General features: G+C 47.9%; 1 protein-coding gene across 2 annotated transcripts in view; it reads right to left on the bottom strand.

Annotated features, from left to right (window-relative positions):
- The window catches only part of UNC79 (unc-79 homolog, NALCN channel complex subunit), a 136,476-nt gene that overhangs the window by 24,753 nt on the left and 89,625 nt on the right, over positions 1-22,098 (bottom strand). For both annotated transcript variants that reach the window (XM_082275357.1, XM_082275356.1), the window contains 5 exons: positions 20,245-20,322; positions 13,140-13,229; positions 12,872-13,047; positions 10,180-10,366; positions 7,313-7,510 (listed from right to left, as the gene is read on the bottom strand). In XM_082275357.1, coding sequence (XP_082131483.1) covers positions 7,313-7,510; positions 10,180-10,366; positions 12,872-13,047; positions 13,140-13,229; positions 20,245-20,322 — 729 coding nt within the window. The remainder of the gene's footprint in view (positions 1-7,312; positions 7,511-10,179; positions 10,367-12,871; positions 13,048-13,139; positions 13,230-20,244; positions 20,323-22,098) is intronic.

Raw genomic sequence — 22,098 nt, forward strand, 5'->3', positions numbered from 1 at the left:
AAGTGCATTACTTTACATTTATCAACATTAAACCTCATCTGCCATGTAGTTGCCCACCCCGTTATTTTGTTCAGGTCTGCTTGCAAGATTTCCACATCCTGCATAGAAGATATTGGCATGCCTAATTTAGTATCATCTGCAAATACTGAGATTGTACTAGATATCCCCTCCTCTAGATCATTTATGAATAAATTAAACAGGATTGGTCCCAGGACAGAACCCTGGGGGACCCCACTTTCCACACCCGCCCAATCCGAGTACTCCCCATTAATCACCACCCTCTGTACTCTCCCCTGGAGCCAGTTCTCTATCCAGGTACTCACCTTATGGTCCATACCTACCTTCCTTAGTTTGTACAGTAATCGTTTGTGGGGAACGGTGTCAAAGGCCTTTGCAAAGTCCAGATACACCACATCCACAGGCTTACCTTTATCTAGGTGGCTGCTCACTTCATCGTAGAAGGTTAATAGATTGGTTTGGCAAGAACGATTTTTCATGAATCCATGCTGATTACTACTTATAATACCAGTTTCATTACTAAAGTCTTGTATGTGGTCCCTTAACATCCCCTCCAAAATTTTGCAGACTACTGATGTTAGGCTGACCGGCCTATAGTTACCCGGGATATATCTCGGCCCCTTCTTAAATATTGGTACCACGTTGGCTTTTTTCCAATCAGCTGGCACCATACCCGTCTGTAAACTATCCTTAAAGATCAAGAATAATGGTCTGGCAATCACCTGGCTGAGCTCTTTAAGAACCCTCGGGTGCAAGCCATCCGGTCCCGGGGATTTATTTATGTTAAGTTTCTCTGGTTTAGCTCTAAGTCTATCTTCTGTTAACCATGGCGGCACTTTCTGAGGTGTATTATTGGCCTTACAAGCTGGGTTCGTGTAGCCCCCCGATTCCTTTGTGAAGACTGAAGAAAAGAAATTATTTAACACTTCCGCCTTTTCTCTGTCCTCTGTGGCCATATTTCCCTTATCATCTTTTACGGGGCCAATGTGTTCTGGCCTCGCTTTCTTACTGTTTATATACTTAAAGAACTTCTTAGGGTTCTTTTTACTCTCCTCCGCTATATGTCTCTCGTGTTCTATTTTAGCCGCCCTGATTTCGTCTTTACATTTCTTATTACACTCTTTGTAATGCTTAAATGCTGCCAATGACCCCTCAGTCTTGTATTTTTTGAAGGCCTTTTCTTTAGCACTAATATACATTTTTATGTTGGAGTTTAGCCATCCAGGGTTTATTTTTGCTCTTTTAAATTTATTTCCCTTTGGAATGCACTGGCCAATCCCCCTGTTTAGTATGCTCTTGAAGCACTCCCATTTTTCCTCCGTGTTCTTTGTTTCCAGGGTTCTATCCCAATTGATATTTTCTAGCAGCGAGCGCAGCTTTGGGAAATTGGCTCTTTTGAAATTCAGTGTCCTTATATTACCCCTCAGCTTCCTATTACTGTAATTAATACTGAAACTTATTGACCTATGGTCACTGTTTCCTAAGTTGTCCCGTATTTCTATATCCGTGATCAGGTCTGTATCGTTGGTAATCAGTAGGTCAAGTACCGCATTGTTTCTTGTCGGTGCATTCACCATCTGACCCATAAAATTGTCCTGCAAAACATTTAGGAACTGCCTAGCCTTGGCTGAGTGCGCGGTTCCTTCTGCCCAGTCTATATCTGGATAATTAAAGTCCCCCATTATAATGACATTTCCCATCCTTGCTGCCAATCCTATCTGTAAAAGGAGGGCCGCCTCACCCTCCTCCCTCTGGTTGGGGGGTCTATAGCATACGCCCAATATTAACTTCCCCGCCGTGCCATCCCTTTGAAGCTCTACCCATAGGGATTCTGCCTCATCCATAGCTCCATTATTAATATCATCCCTCATATTTACCTGTATGCTGTTCTTAATATACAGACATACCCCTCCCCCTTTTTTACCTTCTCTATCTCTGCGATAAAGGGAATACCCCTGAATGGTCACCATCCAGTCATGGGAGCTGTCAAACCAAGTCTCAGTTATCCCCACAAAATCTAAGTCCTCCTCAAACATCAGCAGCTCCAGCTCTCCCATCTTGTTGGCCAGGCTTCTGGCATTGGTATATAAGCCTCGTAATTTTGATGTTTTTAGGCTGCTCTCTTGATTTTTCCCCGTACCCACCCTGGGTATAGGGGCTCCGAACACCCTACCGCTAATGCCCCCATTTCTGCCCTCTGAAACTTGCTTTCCACTGGCTAATTCTACATCTGTACCCTCCCCCCCATTCCCTAGTTTAAAAGCCCCTCTAACTTTTCGGCCATCCTCGCACCCAGTACGGCTGCACCCACCCCATTTAGGTGCAATCCGTCCCTACCATAGAGCCGGTGGCCGACTGAGAAGTCGGCCCAGTTCTCCAGGAACCCGAAACCCTCCTTACTACACCAGCTCCTCAGCCACTCGTTAACTTCCCTAATCTCCCGCTGCCTCTCTGGTGTGGCTCGAGGTACAGGTAGTATTTCGGAAAATATTACCTTGGAGGTCCTAGTCCTCAACTTAGCGCCTAAGTCCCTGAAATCATTTAGGACTCTCCGTCTTCCTCTGCCTATGTCATTGGTACCCACGTGTACCATGACAGCTGGGTCTTCCCCAGCCCCACCCAATAATCTGTCCATCCGATCCGCAATGTGCCGAACCCGAGCGCCCGGCAAACAACAGACTGTTTGGCACACACGGTCTTTGTCACAGATTACACTGTCTGTCCTTCTAATAATTGAGTCCCCTACCACCAGCACCTGTCTTTCCTTTCCCTTTCTCCCAGCCTCACTGGAGGAGTTCTTCCCCTGGCAGCTAGGGGCGTCGCTCTGCTCCAGCAGTGCTGGTCCCTGACTGGTTTCCCCAACATCACACAACGGGGCGTATCTATTGGGGTGCTCCAGCCCAGGATCAGCCTCCTTGACTTGTTCCCTTCTACCCCTCCTAACTGTCACCCCTCTACTCTGCTCTGATGCCTGCACCTCCGATACTCCGCCCACCTCTGTGCAGACCCCTGCCTGCACCTGATTGGTACGATCCTGGCTCTCCTCCGGTATGGACATTCGTCTCAGTGTTGCCAGCTGCTTCCCTAGATTCAGGACCTGAGCTTCCAGGGAAGCAACGTGCTCACATTTTGCGCATTTGTATTCGCCCTCGATCACATGTCCGAGGAACGCATACATATCACAAGATGTACACCGAGTCGCATCTCCACACCCGCCGGGCATTGTACCTACTAATCTAATCTAATGGGGATTCAGTAATTTAAGTCTATCCTATGTGGCTATTTTCTAGCTTCCTAACGCTACCTTCTCACCCTCTGGTGTTCCGCTACACTCACTTGACACTCAGTTGCACAATACTCACAATCTCACAGCCCGGTCAGTCTCACGACACTCCCAGTCGCACCACCCGGTCAGTCGCACAACACTCCTGTCGCACACACTCACAGTCTCACAGCCTGATTTAGTTGCACCACACTCACAATCGCACAGCCGGTCAGTCGCACAACACTCTCAGTTGCACAGCCCAGTCAGTCGCACCACACTCACAGTCGCAAGGACACTCACAGTCGCACGGACGCTCACCAGTCGCACGGACGCTCACCAGACGCAAGGACGCTCACCAGTCGCAAAGACACTCACCAGTCGCAAAGACACTCACCAGACGCAAGGACACTCACCAGTCGCAAGGACACTCACCCGTCGCAAGGACACTCACCCGTCGCAAGACACTCACCAGTCGCAAGACGCTCACCAGTCGCAAGACGCTCACCAGTCGCAAGGACACTCACCAGTCGCAAGGACACTCACCAGTCGCAAGATGCTCACCAGTCGCAAGGACACTTACCAGTCGCAAGACACTCACCAGTCGCAAGGACACTCACCAGTCGCAAGGACACTCACCAGTCGCAAGATGCTCACCAGTCACAAGGACACTCACCAGTCGCAAGGACACTCACCAGTCGCAAGGACACTCACCAGTCGCAAGATGCTCACCAGTCACAAGGACACTCACCAGTCGCAAGGACACTCACCAGTCGCAAGGACACTCACCAGTCGCAAGATGCTCACCAGTCACAAGGACACTCACCAGTCGCAAGGACACTCACCAGTGGCAAGGACACTCACCAGTCGCTAGATACTCACCAGTGGTAAGATGCTCACCAGTCGCTAGATACTCACCAGTCGCAAGGATGCTCACCAGTGGTAAGATACTCACCTACTGTTCTAGACCAAGACATAACCATGGTTAAGAATAACTGTTCTAGACCAAGATGGAACCCTGGTTGAGAATGACTGTGCTAGACCAAGACAGAACCATGGATGAGAATGTCTGTTCTAGACCAAGATAGAACCACGGGTGGGAATGTCTGTTCTAGACCAAGACATAACCATGGTTAAGAATAACTGTTCTAGACCAAGACGGAACCCTGGTTAAGAATGACTGTTCTAGACCAAGACGGAACCCTGGTTAAGAATGACTGTTCTAGACCAAGACAGAATCAGTTACACCATAATAAATCAACCAAATGTACTGATATTCATTAAAAAAGTCTTTATTCGTAAAATAATTTTAGGATTGTAAGAGGTGTTGGTGTTGCAGTACAAGGTAAATGCTGAGAACTTGTCTAGGTAGAGGGTGTGAAAGTACAGCTCTAATAATACACTGAACTTAATGTAGACTTTATTTATAGAGGTTTGCTTTTACACCTTTTACCTAACCACCTCTGTTTTCTGAACAAATTGTTTTTTTTTCTAGAAAACTTCACAAACTTTTCTTCTACAGTTTTTATGATTCAGGGAAGTTTTGTTTTATTTGCACTGGTCTCCACTGGTTTTAATATAGGATCAAGATGAGATTAGAGGGCCTAAAATTCCAGGGTCATGACTGCTCATAATAAGCTCTACAACTCCCCTTCTCACAGTCATGTGGTACTGAATATGTATTCTGCACAAATCCATCCAGTACTAATATTTTAGGTTACTTTTGTTTAGCAGTTGCCCTGTTCTATGTAACAAGGATCACAGTGGGAAGATATGCTGACCAGAATTCCCAGTCCTATCCAACTGGAACAGCCATTACAAGGCCATAGGAGGTTGTCACAGGACATTGATGGACCTTATATAATGTACTGTAGTATAAAGAATTCATTGAAGAATCCATGGGCAAGAAAGTGAGAGTTGTGCTGTGGCCTTGTGAGAATGGAGGGTGAGATTAGATGAGGTAAGGACAGGACAGGAAAGTGGAAAGGGGATGAGAGGAAAGGTAAAAGGAGAGAAAAAGAGAAAAGGGAATGGTAATAAAAAAAAAAAAAAAAAAAAAAAAGGAAAGGAAGGAAAGAGAAGAAAAAAAGGGAACAGGAAAGGATGAACAGAAAGGTAAGATAGGCAAGGAAGGGAAGTGAAAGGAAAAGGAATAGGGAATAAAGAAAGGGAAGGAAGGGAAAAGGAGAAATGAATGGAAAGGGACATGAAGAAAAGATAAAGGTAAAGGAAAGGTAACAAAGATGCGAGAAAGGGGAAGGGAAATGAAGAAAGGGGAAGGGAAATGAAGAAAGGGGAAGGGAAATGAAGAAAGGGGAAGGGAAATGAAGAAAGGGGAAGGGAAAGGATGGAAAGGGGAAGGGAAATGAAGAAAGGGGAAGGGAAATGAAGAAAGGGGAAGGGAAATGAAGAAAGGGGAAGGGAAAGGATGGAAAGGGGAAGGGAAATGAAGAAAGGGGAAGGGAAATGGAGAAAGGGGAAGGGAAATGAAGAAAGGGGAAGGGAAAGGATAGAAAGGGGAAGGGAAATGAAGAAAGGGGAAGGGAAATGGAGAAAGGGGAAGGGAAATGGAGAAAGGGGAAGGGAAATGAAGAAAGGGGAAGGGAAAGGATAGAAAGGGGAAAGAACACAAAAAGGAAAAGGAAGAAAGGAAAGGAAGGGACTAAAAGTGAAAGGTAATAAAGAGGAGAGAAAGTGGAAGAGGAAAGGAAAGGGAAAAAAAAGGAGGTGCGTAGAGGAAGAAATGGGAATAAATTGGAAGTAAAAGGAAAAAGAAAGGATAGGGGAAGGGAAAGGAAAATAGAAAGGAAAAGGCAAAGGAAACAAAGAAGAGACATTTTACTTGCGCCAAATGTCACCACTAAACCTGGTTAAGTCCTACACATCTTCAGGGAATGTTCCTATCTTAGGGGCTTCTGAGATGTAATACAAAAAAATTTTTTTCTTTAAGGATTCTCAGTATAAAAGGGGGAATAAGACTGAAAAAGAGGGCATGGGTGGTCAGGGAGGAGAATTGGGAAGGGAGTGTGGGGGTATGGGGAAGAGGAGATGCATCCACTATTCCAGAGAGCCTCATTCTTACCAGACAAGAAACAAGGGACTTGAACCTTGAGGTTCCACAGGAGTGTGTCTTATCCCTTTGGCAAAGGCGTTGTCATAATCCAGACAGTGGGTAACGTCAACCCTGTAAAACCAGGTCTTCTTAAATCTCTTGCCTTGATCATTACGAGTGGTAATTCAATTTTCCATAGTATATAAGCCCTGGACTTTCAGAAATCTTAAGGCTAAAGTGTGTGTGTGGGGGGAGTTGTTTCCAGTCGAGTGGGATGCACGCTGTAGCCATGTTTAATAAATGTATCAACTGGGCGTGTTTGTACCTACGTATATCTAAAAAGATGGATGGGATGCAGCAAATAAGACGCAGGTTTTTTCCCGAGTGCAGTGAGTTACTTTATAGAGTTTCCATTATTAGGACCCAGGGCACACCCATAACCCCCCCCCCCTCCCATTTCCCAATTATCCCTTTATTTTGCCACATGTAATGATCAAGGCAAGAGATTTAAGCAGACCTGGTTTTACAGGGTTGACTTTACCCACTCTCAGGATTATGGGAACGCCCTTGCCACAAGGATAAGACACTCTTCTGTGAAACCTCAAGGTTCAAGTGCCTTATCCCTGGGCTGGTAAGGATAAAGCTCTCTGGAATAGTGGATGCATCTACTCTTCCCCATACCTTAATCCCCACATTCCCTTCCCATCTCTTCCCCCACAAGCCCCCTCTTTCTATTTTCTACCCCATGACCTCAATTTTAGGCTTGTCACACCCCCTTTTATACTGAGGATTCTTACCTTATTAGGACCCAGGCCACACCTATAACCCTCTCCCCATTTCCCAAATGAGAAAGGGAAATCCATTTTTATTTTGGTTTTGTTTGGTGCTACAAAGAACACATGGATTATAGCTTAGTAAATTAAGCCTGTTAAGACCGGGGACATCACCTCCAGCCACCAAGTGAGATCTCACATACTCACCACAGTGTTGTGTGCCATAAGCTGAAGGATGCTGGGAGTAACGCGGCTCCAGAACTCCAGTGCTGTCAGGATGGCCGTGAAGCTGAACTCATTCTGGTTCTGGACAGTTGGAGCGATGGCGGCCTGCTCGCAGTACACAGTCCAGAGCTGGGCAAAGATGAAGGCATGGAAGAGGGAGCACATGTGGAGCACCGAGGTCTGTCAGACACATTACACAGACATCAGGTTAGATTAACATACATGAATGCATTTCATATTTTTATTTTCAATTATCTTTTTATTTTCATTAAGCAAAATTTACTTTTTGAATAAATTTCAAATAAACAATTGATTTAGCGTCTCTAATATCAATGTGGTAACACTTCACTATGGTGGGCTCTACCACTAAGGGCCTTCGGGGACTTGGCTCCCCTACAGAGGGTCACTGCCCTGGACCTTTATAGCACCCTGCCAGTCCGCAAGGCAATATATCATTGCACAGGATCCCGTTCCGCAGGGTCCAGTGCCAACCAGCAACCTTATAGGCTGTCCCTGTGTCGTTCAGTGCGGGGTCAGGGTACAAAACCTCTGAGCGCTAACAAACCGTAGAATATGGATCTGGAAAAAGCTATTTTCATGCAGAGAGCTGCACAGACTGACCATCAACCATAGGCATTCACAAAGAGAAGAAGAACTGATTCCCTCTATGGCTCTCCATGCAGTAGCTGAGAGCCGGTCCCTCCCCCTTTCCCTCCGGCGGCTTTCAGCTGCTGCATGGAGAGCCATATAGGGGATCAGTTCTTGTAATTGCCCACCCCAATACTCCAATCCACTTCCCTCTGCTGCCCCCACCCCATTTGTAGTGCTGTCGGCTTCCATCCTCTCCTCTCCCACTGGCTGCTGCAAAATACATAGGGAGATCTTCATGATAGAGACAGGGGAAGGGGCTCTTAAATATGAAATTTACCAGCCCCTTCCTTTTCTGAATGAACAGAGTGAGTGATTGGTACCGGTATTGGTGGTGGGCGGATGGGATCAGTGGCAGAGGGATAGTGGGGAAGGGGGTTGGGATCAGTGGCAGAGGGATTGGTGGTGAAGGGATGGGATCAGTGGCAGAGGGATGGTGGGGGAGGGATGGGATTAGTGGCAGAGGGATGGTGGTGAAGGGATGGGATCAGTGGCAAAGGGATGGTGGTGGAGAATGGGATTAGTGGCGAAAGGATGGTGGTGAAGGGATGGGATCAGTGGCAGAGGGATGGTGGTGAAGGGATGGGATCAGTGGCAGAGGGATGGTTGTGGAGGGATGGGATCAGTGGCAGAGGGATGGTGGTGGAGGGATGGGATCAGTGGCAGAGGGATGGTGGTGGGAGGATGGGATCGGTGGCAGAGGGATGGTGGTGGAGGGATGGGATCAGTGGCAGAAGGATGGCAGTGTAGGGATGAGATCAGTGGCAGAGGGATGGAGTCAGTGGCAGAGGGATGGTGGTGGAGGGATGGGATCAGTGGCAGAGTGATGGTGGTGGAGGGATGGGATCAGTGGCAGAGAGATGGTGGTGGAGGGTTGGGATCAGTGGCAGAGGGATGGCAGTGAAGGGATGGGATCAGCAGCAGAAAGATGGTGGTTAAGGGATGAGATCAGTGGCAGAGGGATGGAGTCAGTGGCAGAGGGATGGTGGTGGAGGGATGGGATCAGTGGCAGAGGGATGGTGGTGGAGGGATGGGATCAGTGGCAGAGAGATGGTGGTGGGAGGATGGGATCAGTGGCAGAGGGATGGTGGTGGAGGGATGGGATCAGTGGCAGAGAGATGGTGGTGGGAGGATGGGATCAGTGGAAGAGGGATGGTGGTGGAGGGATGGGATCAGTGGCAGAGGGATGGTGGTGGAGGGATGGGATCAGTGGCAGAGAGATGGTGGTGGGAGGATGGGATCAGTGGCAGAGGGATGGTGGTGGAGGGATGGGATCAGTGGCAGAAGGATAGTGGTGGGAGGATGGGATCAGTGGTAGAGGGATGGTGGTGGAGGGTTGGGATCAGTGGCAGAGGGATGGAAGTGAAGGGATGGGATCAGCAGCAGAAAGATGGTGGTTAAAGGATGAGATCAGTGGCAGAGGGATGGAGTCAATGGCAGAGGGATGGTGGTGGAGGGATGGGATCAGTGGCAGAGGGATGGTGGTGGGGGGGTTGGGATCAGTGGTGGAGCAATGGAATCAGTGACACTGGCACTCACCTCTTCTCTGTGTCAGTCGATTCCCCCTTCTCCATGCTGAGTGTGTTTCTGCCTCTTTTTTCTCTTCTAGTGCCTCCAGTGATGCCTCTCCTGACATGGGGTCTCCTCACAGAGCTCCTCCCCCTTCACTCTACTGGCTGCCAGCGCATCAGCTGACTTTCTGCTTCAGTCAGCTCCAGTGTCCATCTCACTGCATACTGGAGGGAAGGGGAGGGGACTTTATCCACCAGGCTCTGCCTCTGTTTCTCCAGGACAGGCCATGCGGAGCTCCCAGGTGACGTCATTTGCGATTGATTCAGCCTATTATCTGCATCGATTATATTCAATACCCCTACCTGACCCCCACCCCAATGTGTGGAACCCGGGGCGGACCACCTCCCCATTGGTAAACGTGTGCATGTGTTCTATGTGTGTGTGTATATTATATATATATATATATATATATTTATATACACACACACGTGTGTTTGAGCTTAGGGGTGCACACCCTAATGTAATAGGCTGTGCTCACCTATGCCATCACATATAACACTAGAAAAAAACTGCCTTGCCTAACAGAGAGGGGTTATTCTAGGAAAGGACTTCCTGTCTTATGTTTTGTTTTGCAGTGTCCACTGATAAGATGTGATTATTTAATGTAATGCAAACAATATATATAGTACCTTTGATTGTTCAGGGAAACCAATAAGAATTACAATGAGGTGATCGGCCACATGGGAGCCCGAATCTAGAGGAATCGGCATGCATGGCGAGGTTAAGTTTGGGCAGACCACGCCGTGGGTGAGCGACCCCAAGAGAAGCCACGACAGGAGGCGGATATGTGACACGCACTCAATGAACTCTTTGGGCCTGATTCAAAAAAGAGAATAAATTAAATAAATAGGCAAAAAATTAAATACAATCATTTGTAAGACTAAAATAGCAAGCCCAGGGACTTTTTCGATATGTCTGTGCCATGCTCACTCCATCTGCAGGAACTTTCTGTCTATAATATACTGTATGTAGCCTCTAACTGCATTAACCAACTAAGATAAACTGCTTCAAAAAAAGAACAATTTGGATAAACTAAAGGGTCATTCCACCCAAAACTGATAGCTTAGTTACAGACAGAGTGTAACACTTACCTTGTCCCCGGTCCAGTTCCGGTTCTTCTCACCAGCTCGGCCGCTGGTACGTCCAGGTTCCACCTGGAGTGCCGACGTGTCAGTAATTTAGCACTCAGCTGCCTCCCTAAAGTGTCTACTTGTGTCCTCTGTGACCCTTATGACTCCTTTGCCTCCAGAGACTGTGACCCCAGTGTCTTCACTGACCCATGCACAACTTTGCCCCCAGTGACTCTGTGACCCCCTGTACAGTCCGGTGACCCCGGTGTCTCCAGTCATCGCAGTGCTCCCATACTTCCAGTGATTCTATAACCCTGTGCACTCCTGTAACCCCAGCGTCTCCACTAAAACCAGCGCTCATGTGCCTTCAGTGATCTCTGTGTCTCCATGTACTATGACCATTGCAGTGTCTCCAGTGACCCCTGTGTGCTTCTGTGTCTCCAGTGACACCTGTGCATTCCAGTGTCTCCAGTGACCGTGTGCTCCAGTGTCTCCTGTGCCTCCAGTGTCTCCATGACCCCTGTGCATTCTGGTGTGTCTAGTGACCCCCTGGGTGTTCCTGTGTCTCCAGTGACACCTGTGCATTCCAGTGTCTCCAGTGACCGTGTGCTCCAGTGTCTCCTGTGCCTCCAGTGTCTCCATGACCCCTGTGCATTCTGGAGTCTCCAGTGACCCCCTGGGTGTTCCTGTGTCTCCAGTGACCCCTGTGCATTCCAGTGTCTCCAGTGACCCGTGTGCTCCAGTGTCTCCTGCGCCTCCAGTGACCCCGTGATCCCTGTGCATTCCAGTATCTCCAGTGATACTCATGTCTCCAGTGAGCCTGTGTTCTCCAGTGCCTCCAGTGACCCCTGTGCATTCCAGTGTCTCCAGTGACCCCATGATCCCTGTGCATTCCAGTGTCTCCCCTGTGTGCTCCAGTGTCTTTTGTGTCCCCAGTGATTCCTGTGCATTCCAGTGTCTCCTGTAACCCCTGTAGGCTCCAGTTTCCCCTGTGTCTTCAGTGACCCAGGGATTCCTGTGCATTCCAGTGTCTCCTGTAACCCCTCTGTGCTACAGTGTCCCCTGGGTCTCTAGTGACCCCATGATCTCTGTGCATTCCAGTGTCTCCTGTAATCCCTGTGTGCTCCAATGTCCCCTGTCTCCAGTGACCCAGTGATTCCTGTGCATTCCAGTGTCTCCTGTAACCTTCTGTGCTACAGTGTCCCCTGTGTTTCTAGTGACCCTGTAATTCCTGTGCATTCCAGTGTCTCCTGAAACCCATGTGTACTCCAGTGTCCCCTCTGTCTCTAGTGACCCAGTGATTCCTGTGCATTCTAGTGTCTCCTGTAACCAATGCGTCCTCCAGTGTCCCCCTGTGTCTCTAGTTACCCAATTACAGTGTCTTTGGTGACACCTGTGCGCTCCTGTCTCACGCAGTCACCACAGAATATCCTATGACTCCAGTGTGCACTGTGCACCTCCAAGAGACTTGTATATTTCCTTGGTTTTATCTCTCCCTGTGGATACAGGCCCCTATCCCTGACATAAAGCCTGGTGGGTAGAGTACCTCTGGGCAAGAAAGTGTGCTCCAGTGCCTCCAGTGTGCTCCAATGTCTCCAGTGTCCCCATGATCCCTGTGCATTCCAGTGTCTCCAGTGACCCCTGTGTGCTTCAGTGCCTCCTGTGTCCCCATGATCCCTGTGCATTCCAGTGTCATGGGACACAGGAGACAATGGAGCTCACAGGGGTCACTGGAGACACTGGAATGCACAGGGATCATGGGGATGCAGGAGACACTGGAGCAGTGTCTCCAGTGACCACTGTGTGCTCCAGTGTCTCCTGTGAACCATGTGCATTCAGGTGTCTCCAGTGACCTGTGTGCTCCAGTGTCCCTATTCCATTCCAGTGCCTCTGGGGACACCTGTGCACTCCTGTCTCATGCAATCACCAGACTATCCTATGACTCCAGTGTGCACTGTGCTCCTCCAAGAGATTTGTGTTGTCACACATCTCGGGTACGCTCCTAAATTTCCTGGACTGTATCTCTCCTTGTGGATAGGGACCCCTGTCCCTGACATAAACCCTGGTGGGTGGGGTCTTTGGTCCAGAAAGTGAAGGGAAATCTCCTTAATGGGACGCAGTAAAAACCCAACAGGTGTTCTAACCATTTCCTACTCTAACCCCACATGGTCTGTAGATAGACTTTAATGGGTTTGCGGATATCCCGGCTTTGCTATGAAAATTTGGGTAAGCCTTGCACCCACCCCCTTACCCTTGCTGCATGGCTGAAGGCGGGTGATAAAGCCAGGGCAGGTATCGTAGAACAGCCTTATTGTCCCGGTGGTTTCCTCGGGTTATCTCCATTGAGGCTATTTGGGCGAGGCCGACTTTAAGGTGACCGCCGAACGTGTCTTCATGTAAGGGCTGCGAACAGGTCTTCATGTGATTCTGCGTGAGATAAACATCACAAGACATGGAGATATCGGCCTATGGGGTGTAAAAAGTCATGACTTACCGGTTGCTGGTAGTGTGACACTTACCTTCAGCTTGGTTAATGTATGCATATCAGCAATGAAGTCCAAAATCTCGCCGATGTATTGGCGCGTGCACTCCATGGCGGCCGTCCCACACTACAACACAAAGAGACGTTTATTGTAAGGGTTGGTGTATTCTTTAAAGCTCAGTCTTGCACAGGTGTACCGGCTATTCTCCTGGACTGAAACGACTTCCTCTGATTTCCCTGCACACTGTGTGCTTCTCACCATGTGCGTTAGAAGCTGCAGAATGTCAAATAGCGCTCGCTTAATTTCCCCACTGGAGGATGTCCGGCATTATCTAGCTCTTTCCTCTTCCAGGGCTGGGACAAGGGGTGGGCAGGAGGGACGGCTGCCCCGGGCACAATAGTTTATTGCAAAAAGGGGGGGCGCCCTGGCCCAAACCCTGAGGGAATGGGGGGGGGGGTGGTTTGGCATCTTTGTCCTGGGTGCTGACTGACCTTGTCCCGACACTGCCCTCCCCTTGATGTCACCGGGTCTTAAATAGGGTAATTAAAAAAGTTTTTTTTTTGTTTTGTTTCTTTAAAGTTTTAATAGCATGTTGATGGGTGGAGGGAACTTGTGTTGGGAGTGGGAATTTGGGGGAGGGGGGAGGTTGCAGGGGGTGAGAATCGTTCTAGGAGGGAAAATTTGGAGAGGTGTGCTAGGAGTGGTGATTTGGGGGGCGGGATTTGTGTTGGGAGGGGGGATGGGTGAAGAGAATCTGTGCTAGGAGAGGGAAGGGGGGGGGATTTGTGCTGAAAAGGTAGTATGGTTGGGGGCGATTTGTGCTAAGTTCTGACTTTTTTTTCTGGGGGGGGGATTTGTGCTAGTGGAGATAATTGGGGGGTATTTGTGTTACTAGGGGAAATTGGGGGGGGGGGGGGGGATTTGTGGTAGGAGGGGAGATTTGGAGTGAGTGGGGCGATTTGTGCCCGGAGGGGAAATTTGAGGGGTAGAGGATTTGTGCTATGAGGGGAAGTTTTTTTTGGGGGGTCGGAGGGGAATTAGTGCTGGTGGCATATGCAGAGAGAGAGAGGATTTGAGATTCGTGCCATGAAAATATTTGGGCCAGGAGGGAGACTTTAGCAAGGGGTGTTTTTGTACTGGGAGGGAGAGGGATATTTGCTTAAGGGGTAAGCATGCATTAGTGCTCATTCTTTTTTTTGGGGGGGGGGGTGGGGATAGGTGTTGGGCTGGTGAGTGTTGGGTGATGGGCTGGTGAATGGGGTTGGGTTAGTGTTGGGTGATGGGCTGGGGAATTGGGTTAGGTGATGGGCTGGTGAATAAGAGTGGGTGAGTGTTGGGTGATGGGCTGGTGAATGGGGTTGGGTGAGTGTTGGGTGATGGGCTGGTTAATGTGGTTGGGTGAATGTTGGGCGATGGGCTGATGAACGGGGTTGGGTGAGTGTGGGGTGATGGGCTGGTGAATGGGGTTGGGTAAGTGTTGGGTGATGGGCTGGTGAATGGGGTTGGGTGAGTGTTGGGTGATGGGCTGGTGAATGGGGTTGGGTGAGTGTTGGGTGATGGGCTGGTGAATAGGGTTAGGTGAGCGTTAGGTGATGGGCTGGTGAATAAGAGTGGGTGAGTGTTGGGTGATGGGCTGGTGAATGGGGTTGGGTGAGTGTTGGGTGATGGGCTGGTGAATGGGGTTGGGTGAGTGTTGGGTGATGGGCTGGTGAATAGGGTTAGGTGAGCGTTAGGTGATGGGCTGGTGAATAAGAGTGGGTGAGTGTTGGGTGATGGGCTGGTTAATGTGGTTGGGTGAATGTTGGGCGATGGGCTGATGAACAGGGTTGGGTGAGTGTGGGGTGATGGGCTGGTGAATGGGGTTGGGTAAGTGTTGGGTGATGGGCTGGTGAATGGGGTTGGGTGAGTGTTGGGTGATGGGCTGGTGAATGGGGTTGGGTGAGTGTTGGGTGATGGGCTGGTGAATAGGGTTAGGTGAGCGTTGGGTGATGGGCTGTTGAATAGGGTTGGGTGAGTGTTGGGAGATGGGCTGGTGAATGGGGTTGGGTGAGTGTTGGGTGATGGGCTGGTGAATAGGGTTAGGTGAGTGTTGGGTGATGGGCTGGTGAATGGGGTTGGGTGAATGTTGGGCGATAGGCTGGTGAATGGGGTTGGGTGAGTGTTGGGTGATGGGCTGGTGAATGGGGTTGGGTGAATGTTGGGCGATGGGCTGGTGAATGGGGTTGGGTGAGTGTTGGGTGATGGGCTGGTGAATGAGGTTGGGTGAGTGTTGGGTGATGGGCTGGTGAATGGGGTTGGGTGAGTGTTGGGAGATGGGCTGGTGAATGGGGTTGGGTGAGTGTTGGGTAATGGGCTGGTGAATGGGGTTGGGTGAGTGTTGGGTGATGGGATGGTGAATAGGGTTAGGTGAGTGTTGGGTGATGGGCTGGTGAATGGGGTTGGGTGAATGTTGGGCGATAGGCTGGTGAATGGGGTTGGGTGAGTGTTGGGTGATGGGCTGGTGAATGGGGTTGGGTGAGTGTTGGGTGATGGGCTGGTGAATGGGGTTGGGTGAATGTTGGGTGATGGGCTGGTGAATGGGGTTGGGTGAGTGTTGGGTAATGGGCTGGTGAATGAGGTTGGGTGAGTGTTGGGTGATGGGCTGGTGAATGGGGTTAGGTGAGTGTTGGGTAATGGGCTGGTGAATGGGGTTGGGTGAATGTTGGGTGATGGGCTGGTGAATTGGGTTGGGTGAGTGTTGGGAGATGGGCTGGTGAATGGGGTTAGGTGAGTGTTGGGAGATGGGCTTGAGAATGGGGTTGGGTGAGTGTTTGGTGATGGGCTGGTGAATAGGGTTAGGTGAGTGTTGGGTGGTGGGCTGGTGAATGGGGCTGGGTGAGTGTTGGGTGATGGGCTGGTGAATAGGGTTAGGTGAGTGTTTGGTGATGGGTTAGTGAATGGGGTTTCACCAGTCCATCATACATCATGGGGAGGGGGAGCAATTTGGCATGTTCACCCTGGGCTCTAGATGACCTTGTCCTGGCACTGGTGGCAGATCTCCCGGGACAACAACACAGAAGTCAAGACTATCAATGAAAAGCAATAAGTGAGCCAACCGGTTTCCAAGACCATCATCCTCAGGGTTAGCGAGTTTATTTTAGGCCTATCACTGGCTGGATAAGAAAACACAGACTGTCTTCCTGAAATTAGGCACTAGAGAAGTGTTTGGCAATCTGTAACAAACTAACATTGATTGGAATGAGCACCCATTACGGGCACTGAGTCTGGCAGCGTATGCCCGGCTGCCTGGAAGCCAGCTTACTACATTTTACATACTTAATATAGAAGAACAGAGGACAGGTTATTCCAGTAATGAATAGAGGGGGGGGGGGGGGGTAATACCAATTAACAAAGAGCCGCTGTTTACATTTCTGAAATGCTAACGTGACTTTGTGGAATTATCTCCCTGGATTTGCTGATAACAAATCTGCAGAATTAATTCTCCTTTTTATTTGGAGAGCGCCAGGCTTGTAAAGTCGGTGGCACCAGCGAGTCTCCTCAGCCTGCAGACAGATTTTCCTTTCTATTTAAGAGAGATTAAGTACGCCAAGCCGCCTCAGTGCGCAGAAAACACGGGAGAAATAAACAGAGATTATCCGTTTATCACTGGAGAGATGGGAAGAGACACGGAGAGATGGGAAGAGACACGGAGAGATGGGAAGAGACACGGAAAGATCTCCCTTCTAGAGACACCACATCTTCCCCCATATAGACATCTAATCCAGGGGGAAAACTTCTATCCATGGGGCCCCCCAGAAACCTCTCTGTAGCACCTGAGACAATGCGTGTCAATGATTTTAACATTAAGTAGACATGTGCAGAATGAAAACATTTGTTTCGTTTCGGATCGGATCATTAAGTTACTCATTTTGTTTTGTTGCATTCGTAACAAAATTGATTTAGTTTAGTTCCATTTATTGGTTTTCGACCGGATTCAATTTTTTTCAATGGATTCGAAGTATTAGAAAATATTGAATCGATCTGAAGGTAATGTGAAGACAAGCTGGTTCTATTCTATTCAAAATTCAAATTTCAGAAGACAGCTATATTCTATTTCATTCTATTCCTTTTTTTTATTCTATTCTTTTATTTTCTAGGAAAATGGGCCACACATTGATGACATCTTCTAGTTCACTTTATTGGATGAGCAAGTGCATACAGCACAAACTGCCATCCTTCAGCCAGAAGCCATTGGTAACGTGTTTCACCCAAACTAGGCCTAATCTTAGACCTTTATTCATATGAACGTTATGATTAAGCCTAACTATGGGTGACACATTTCACCCTTAGCTAGGCTTAATCTTAGACCTTTAGTCATATGACCTTTATGATTAAGCCTAGCTATGGGTGACATGTTTTCCCTTAGCTGGGCTTAATCTTAGACCTTTAGTCATATGACCTTTATGATTAAGCCTAGCTATGGGTGACACGTTTTCCCTTAGCTGGGCTTAATCGTAGACCTTTAATCATATGACCTTTATGATTAAGCCTAGCTATGGGTGACACCTTTCACCCCTAGCTGGGCTTAATCTTAGACCTTTATTTATATGACCTTTATGATTAAGCATAGCTATGGGTGACACGTTTCACCCTTAGATGGACTTAATCTTAGACCTTTAGTCATATGACCTTTATGATTAAGCATAGCTATGGGTGACACGTTTCACCCTTAGCTGCGCTTAATCTTAGACCTTTAGTCATATGACCTTTATGATTAAGCCTAGCTATGGGTGACACGTTTCACCCTTAGCTGGGCTTAATCTTAGACCTTTAATCATATGACCTTTATGATTAAGCCTAGCTATGGGTGAGACATGTGAAAACAGCCTAAGACTGACCTGTTTTGCTGGGCACAGCCAGGTGCCTCAGAGGAAGATTGGTGTCTATCATTCTTAAAAGGAAGTGCCTGGGATGGCGGCCCTGCCTGGTCTCTCACAATGGGCTGGGTTCAGTATAAATTTAGGTCCATATATATTTAGACAGAGGCACAATTTTTTTTCAGGTAGTTACTAAAACATATTCAAGCTATAGTTATATAATGAAAGTGCAAACTTTCAGGTTTAATTTGAGGGTATGTGCATCCAAGTCGGAGGAAGGGTTTAGGAATTACAGCTCTTGGAATAGCCACTCCCCCCTTTTTTAAGGGACCAAAAATAAGTGGACAATTGAATCAAAAGCTGTGTCATGGCCAGGTGTGGGTTACTTCTTCATTATTTCTTCATCAATTAGACAGATTAAATAAATGTCTGGGGTTGATTCTAAGTGTGGTATTTGCATTTGGAATCTGCGTTCAAAGGGAGCTGCCCATGCAAGTGAAACAGGCCATTGTAAGGCTTCAAAAATGAAATAAAATCCATCAGAGAGAAAGCAGTGACATTAGGAGTGGCCAAATCAACAGTTGGGTACATTCTGAGGAAAGAAGAACATAATGGTGAGCTCAGCAACATAAAAAGGCCTGGACGTCCACGGAAGACAACAGTGGTGGATGATGGCAGGATCCTCTCTATGGTAAAGAAAAACCCATTCACAACATCCAGACAAGTGAAGGACACTCTCAAGGAGGTGGGCGTATCATTGTCAAAATCTACAATCGAGAGAAGACTTCACGAGAGCAAATACAGAGGGCGACGTAATTGACAAAAGGCTCCTCCGTAGGACGTAACGCGTACGGGAGGTGCTTTTTGTCAAGTACGTCACCCGCTGCTGTCTCGTGTAGCCGTAACTTGTACGAATAACTCTCGATTGCTTGATTTCAAGAAATGTTTCTGTAAGTTTCTGTAAGTGTGGTTTTATCATTAAACTATAGTTTTGGGTATACAGTACGCCACTTAGATGTTTTTGTTCTTTACCTATATACATCTAATGGATGGCTGATACACTATTTCCCTGACAACGGGAGGCACCATTGGTCTAAAAACACAGGTGATCCATTCAAGGGCTGTGAGTTGATGGAGTACCGAGGAACATCTTCTATTTTATACCTCCTGGATTTTCCTTGAGGTGGAATTAAAGTGTGTAGGACCTGCTGGTAAAACAGAGGTCTTACGATGAGATGAGCGCATATTATTGCTTTTCTGGTGAAGGGAATATCACCTGAAGTGGATCTGTTTCCCACATCCTTTCTCACACTCGTTTTTGGATTTACACCTGTTTAATAGGGGACTTTCTGGGCCTCACTGTCATCTGTGCCTGATGTATTGCAGTTATTATTATGTATTGCGCTGCACTGTTTATTGAGTTTATGTAACAGTTCTGGAAAAGCATTCTTTGGATGGATGAAACGAAGATTACAGATACCAGAATGACTGGAAGAAAAAGTGTGGAGAAGGCTTGGATCAGCTCATGATCCAAAGCACACAGCGGCATCTGTAAAACATGGAGGAGGCAGTGTGATGGCATGGGCATGCATGGCTTCCAGTGGCATTGGGTTATGGTGGTTATTGATGATGTGACAGAAGACAGAAGCAGCCAGATCAATTCTGCAGTGTTTAGAGATATACTGTCAGCCCAGATTCAGCCAAATGCAGCAAAATTGATTGAACGGCGCTTCACAGTACCGAGACATTTTGGACAATTTCATGCTCCCAACTTTGTGGGAGGAGTTTCCTGTTCCAACATGACTGCATACCAGTGCATGAAGCAAAGTCCATAAAGACATGGATAAGCGAGCTTGGGGTGGAGAAGCTTGACTGGCCTGCACAGAGTCCTGAGCTCAACCGGCTAGAACACCTTTGGGATGAATTAGAGCGGAGACTGTGAGCCAGGCCTTCTCATCCAATTAAATGGTCAAACATTCCCATAGACACACTCCTAAACCTTGTGGACAGCCTTCCCAGAAGAGTTGAAGCTGTTATAGCTGCAAAGGGTGGACCAACTCAATATTGAACCCTACGGACTAAGACTGGGATGCCAATAAAGTTCATGTGTGTGTAAAGGCAAGCGTCCCAATACTTTTGGTAATATAGTGTATAAGAAGCCGGGGATAACTCTGCACCCCAATCTCTGATTATGAATAAATTATCACTTTTGGGTGGAATGACCATTTATGGAGTATGAAGAGCCGGTAGCATGCACTCCGTGTTCCCGGGAATGCTGTACTCACCCCGGGTAGAGAAGCGATCATCTGCTTGTGAATGATGGTGGATTCGGCTAATTTGGTGCCAACATCTGTGCAAATAAACTGAGAGAAAAACACACAATGATATAACCGAAGCAAAACTAACCCCGGTTATCAGTAAAAGATCTTCTCATATTCATTTGTTTAAATGTAACCAAAATCTAACAATAGTTATCTTTGGTCACCGTAAAACTAAATACAAAAGATACCAGAACACTTTATTTGGCATTAAATCCTCCCTCCAACCCCCCCCCCCCCCCTTAAGGCTTGCCTAGGGACGCCCACTCTGACTCCCCCCCATCAAGATATTTTGATATTTGCATAACTCCTCCCAGGAGCCCGCCAACTACTTACAGTATCTGACAAAAGTAAGTACACCCCTCACATTTTTGTAAGTATTTTATTCTATCTTTTCATGTGACAACACTGAAGAAATGACACTTTGCTACAATGTAAAGTAGTGAGTGTACAGCTTGTATAACAGTGTAAATTTGCTGTCCCCTCAAAATAACTCAACACACAGCTATTAATGTCTAAACCATTGGCAACAAAAGTCAGTACACCCCTAAGTGACAATGTCCAAATTGGGCCCAATTAGCCATTTTCCCTCCCCAATGTCATGTGACTCGTTAGTGTTACAAGGTCTCAGGTGTGAATGGGGGGAAGGTGTGATAAATTTGGTGTTATCGCTCTCACTCTCTCATACTGGTCACTGGAAGTTCAACATGGCACCTCATGGTAAAGAACTCTCTGAGGATCTGAAAAAAAGAATTGTTGCTCTACATAAAGATGGCCTAGGCCAGTGTTTCTCAACCTTTTTCCAGTCGGGGGCGCCCTTGAAAAGTGTTTTCAGTCTTAAGGGCACCTCTGTCCAAGGTTCAGTTCGTGTTACTGAGTTGCGGAACACGTGCAAAATCGCGCTTGTTCCTGACACACAAAGGCTCTGTTCTTTAGGGGTGCCAATAATTCTTAATGGTACCCCACACATTGGAAAACATGGGGTGCTTTTGGTGCGGAATAATTAAAAAAAAAAGGGTCAGGGACTTCTTTCCCTGCATTTCTGCGGGTAGGGAAGCCCATTGAAATGAATGGGCTGCCCTACAGGCAGCCATGCAGATGTGAACCAATGGCTTGTTCACATGTCAGCTTGGAGGGGTGGTAAAACCACATGTTTATAGGTCACATTAAAGGTGGAAAAAGTTCTGAAATTATTTATATTTGTCTCATTTTTTTTACATCACAGAAACGTGACATATTACCCGGGGTGTGTAGACTTTTTATATCCACTGCATGTGATCAGGGCATCTTTAAAGTTCCGGGCACAAAATCGACCTAATCGATTTTGTGTCCATCCGCTTGCTCTTCTTCACCTGAAAAGGAATTGGATAGTTAGGATTATTTTTTTTTTTTTTTACTTACCTTGTAATTGTAGAAAGAAATACTCACCTATTCTCCACTTCCCCCCTCTGTGGCCTCGGCCCGCGCCGTCACTTCCCCCCTCTGTGGCCTCGGCCCGCGCCGTCACTTCCTCCCTCTGCGGCCTCGGCCCGCGCCGTCACTTCCGGTTTGCAATGATTCCTGGGAGCTGAACGTCATCGCTCCCAGGAATCAATGCGACGGCACCGGCCCCACTCGTCACTTCCGGGGCGACGCCGCATTCACTGCTAAACAGCTTCTGGGCATGTCCAGAAGCTGTGGAGGAATGCAGCGCCGCACCGGAAGTGACGAGAGGGGCCGGTGAAGGCGCATTCTGGGAGAAGAGGACACGGAAGAGGACGCAGAAGAGGATCGCGCCGACTTCAGCTGCCCACAACAGAGATGGCAACGCTGGAGAAGAAA

Source organism: Pelophylax lessonae (assembly GCF_965119305.1).
Source record: "Pelophylax lessonae genome assembly, chromosome: 13".
Taxonomy (NCBI): Eukaryota; Metazoa; Chordata; class Amphibia; order Anura; family Ranidae; genus Pelophylax; species Pelophylax lessonae.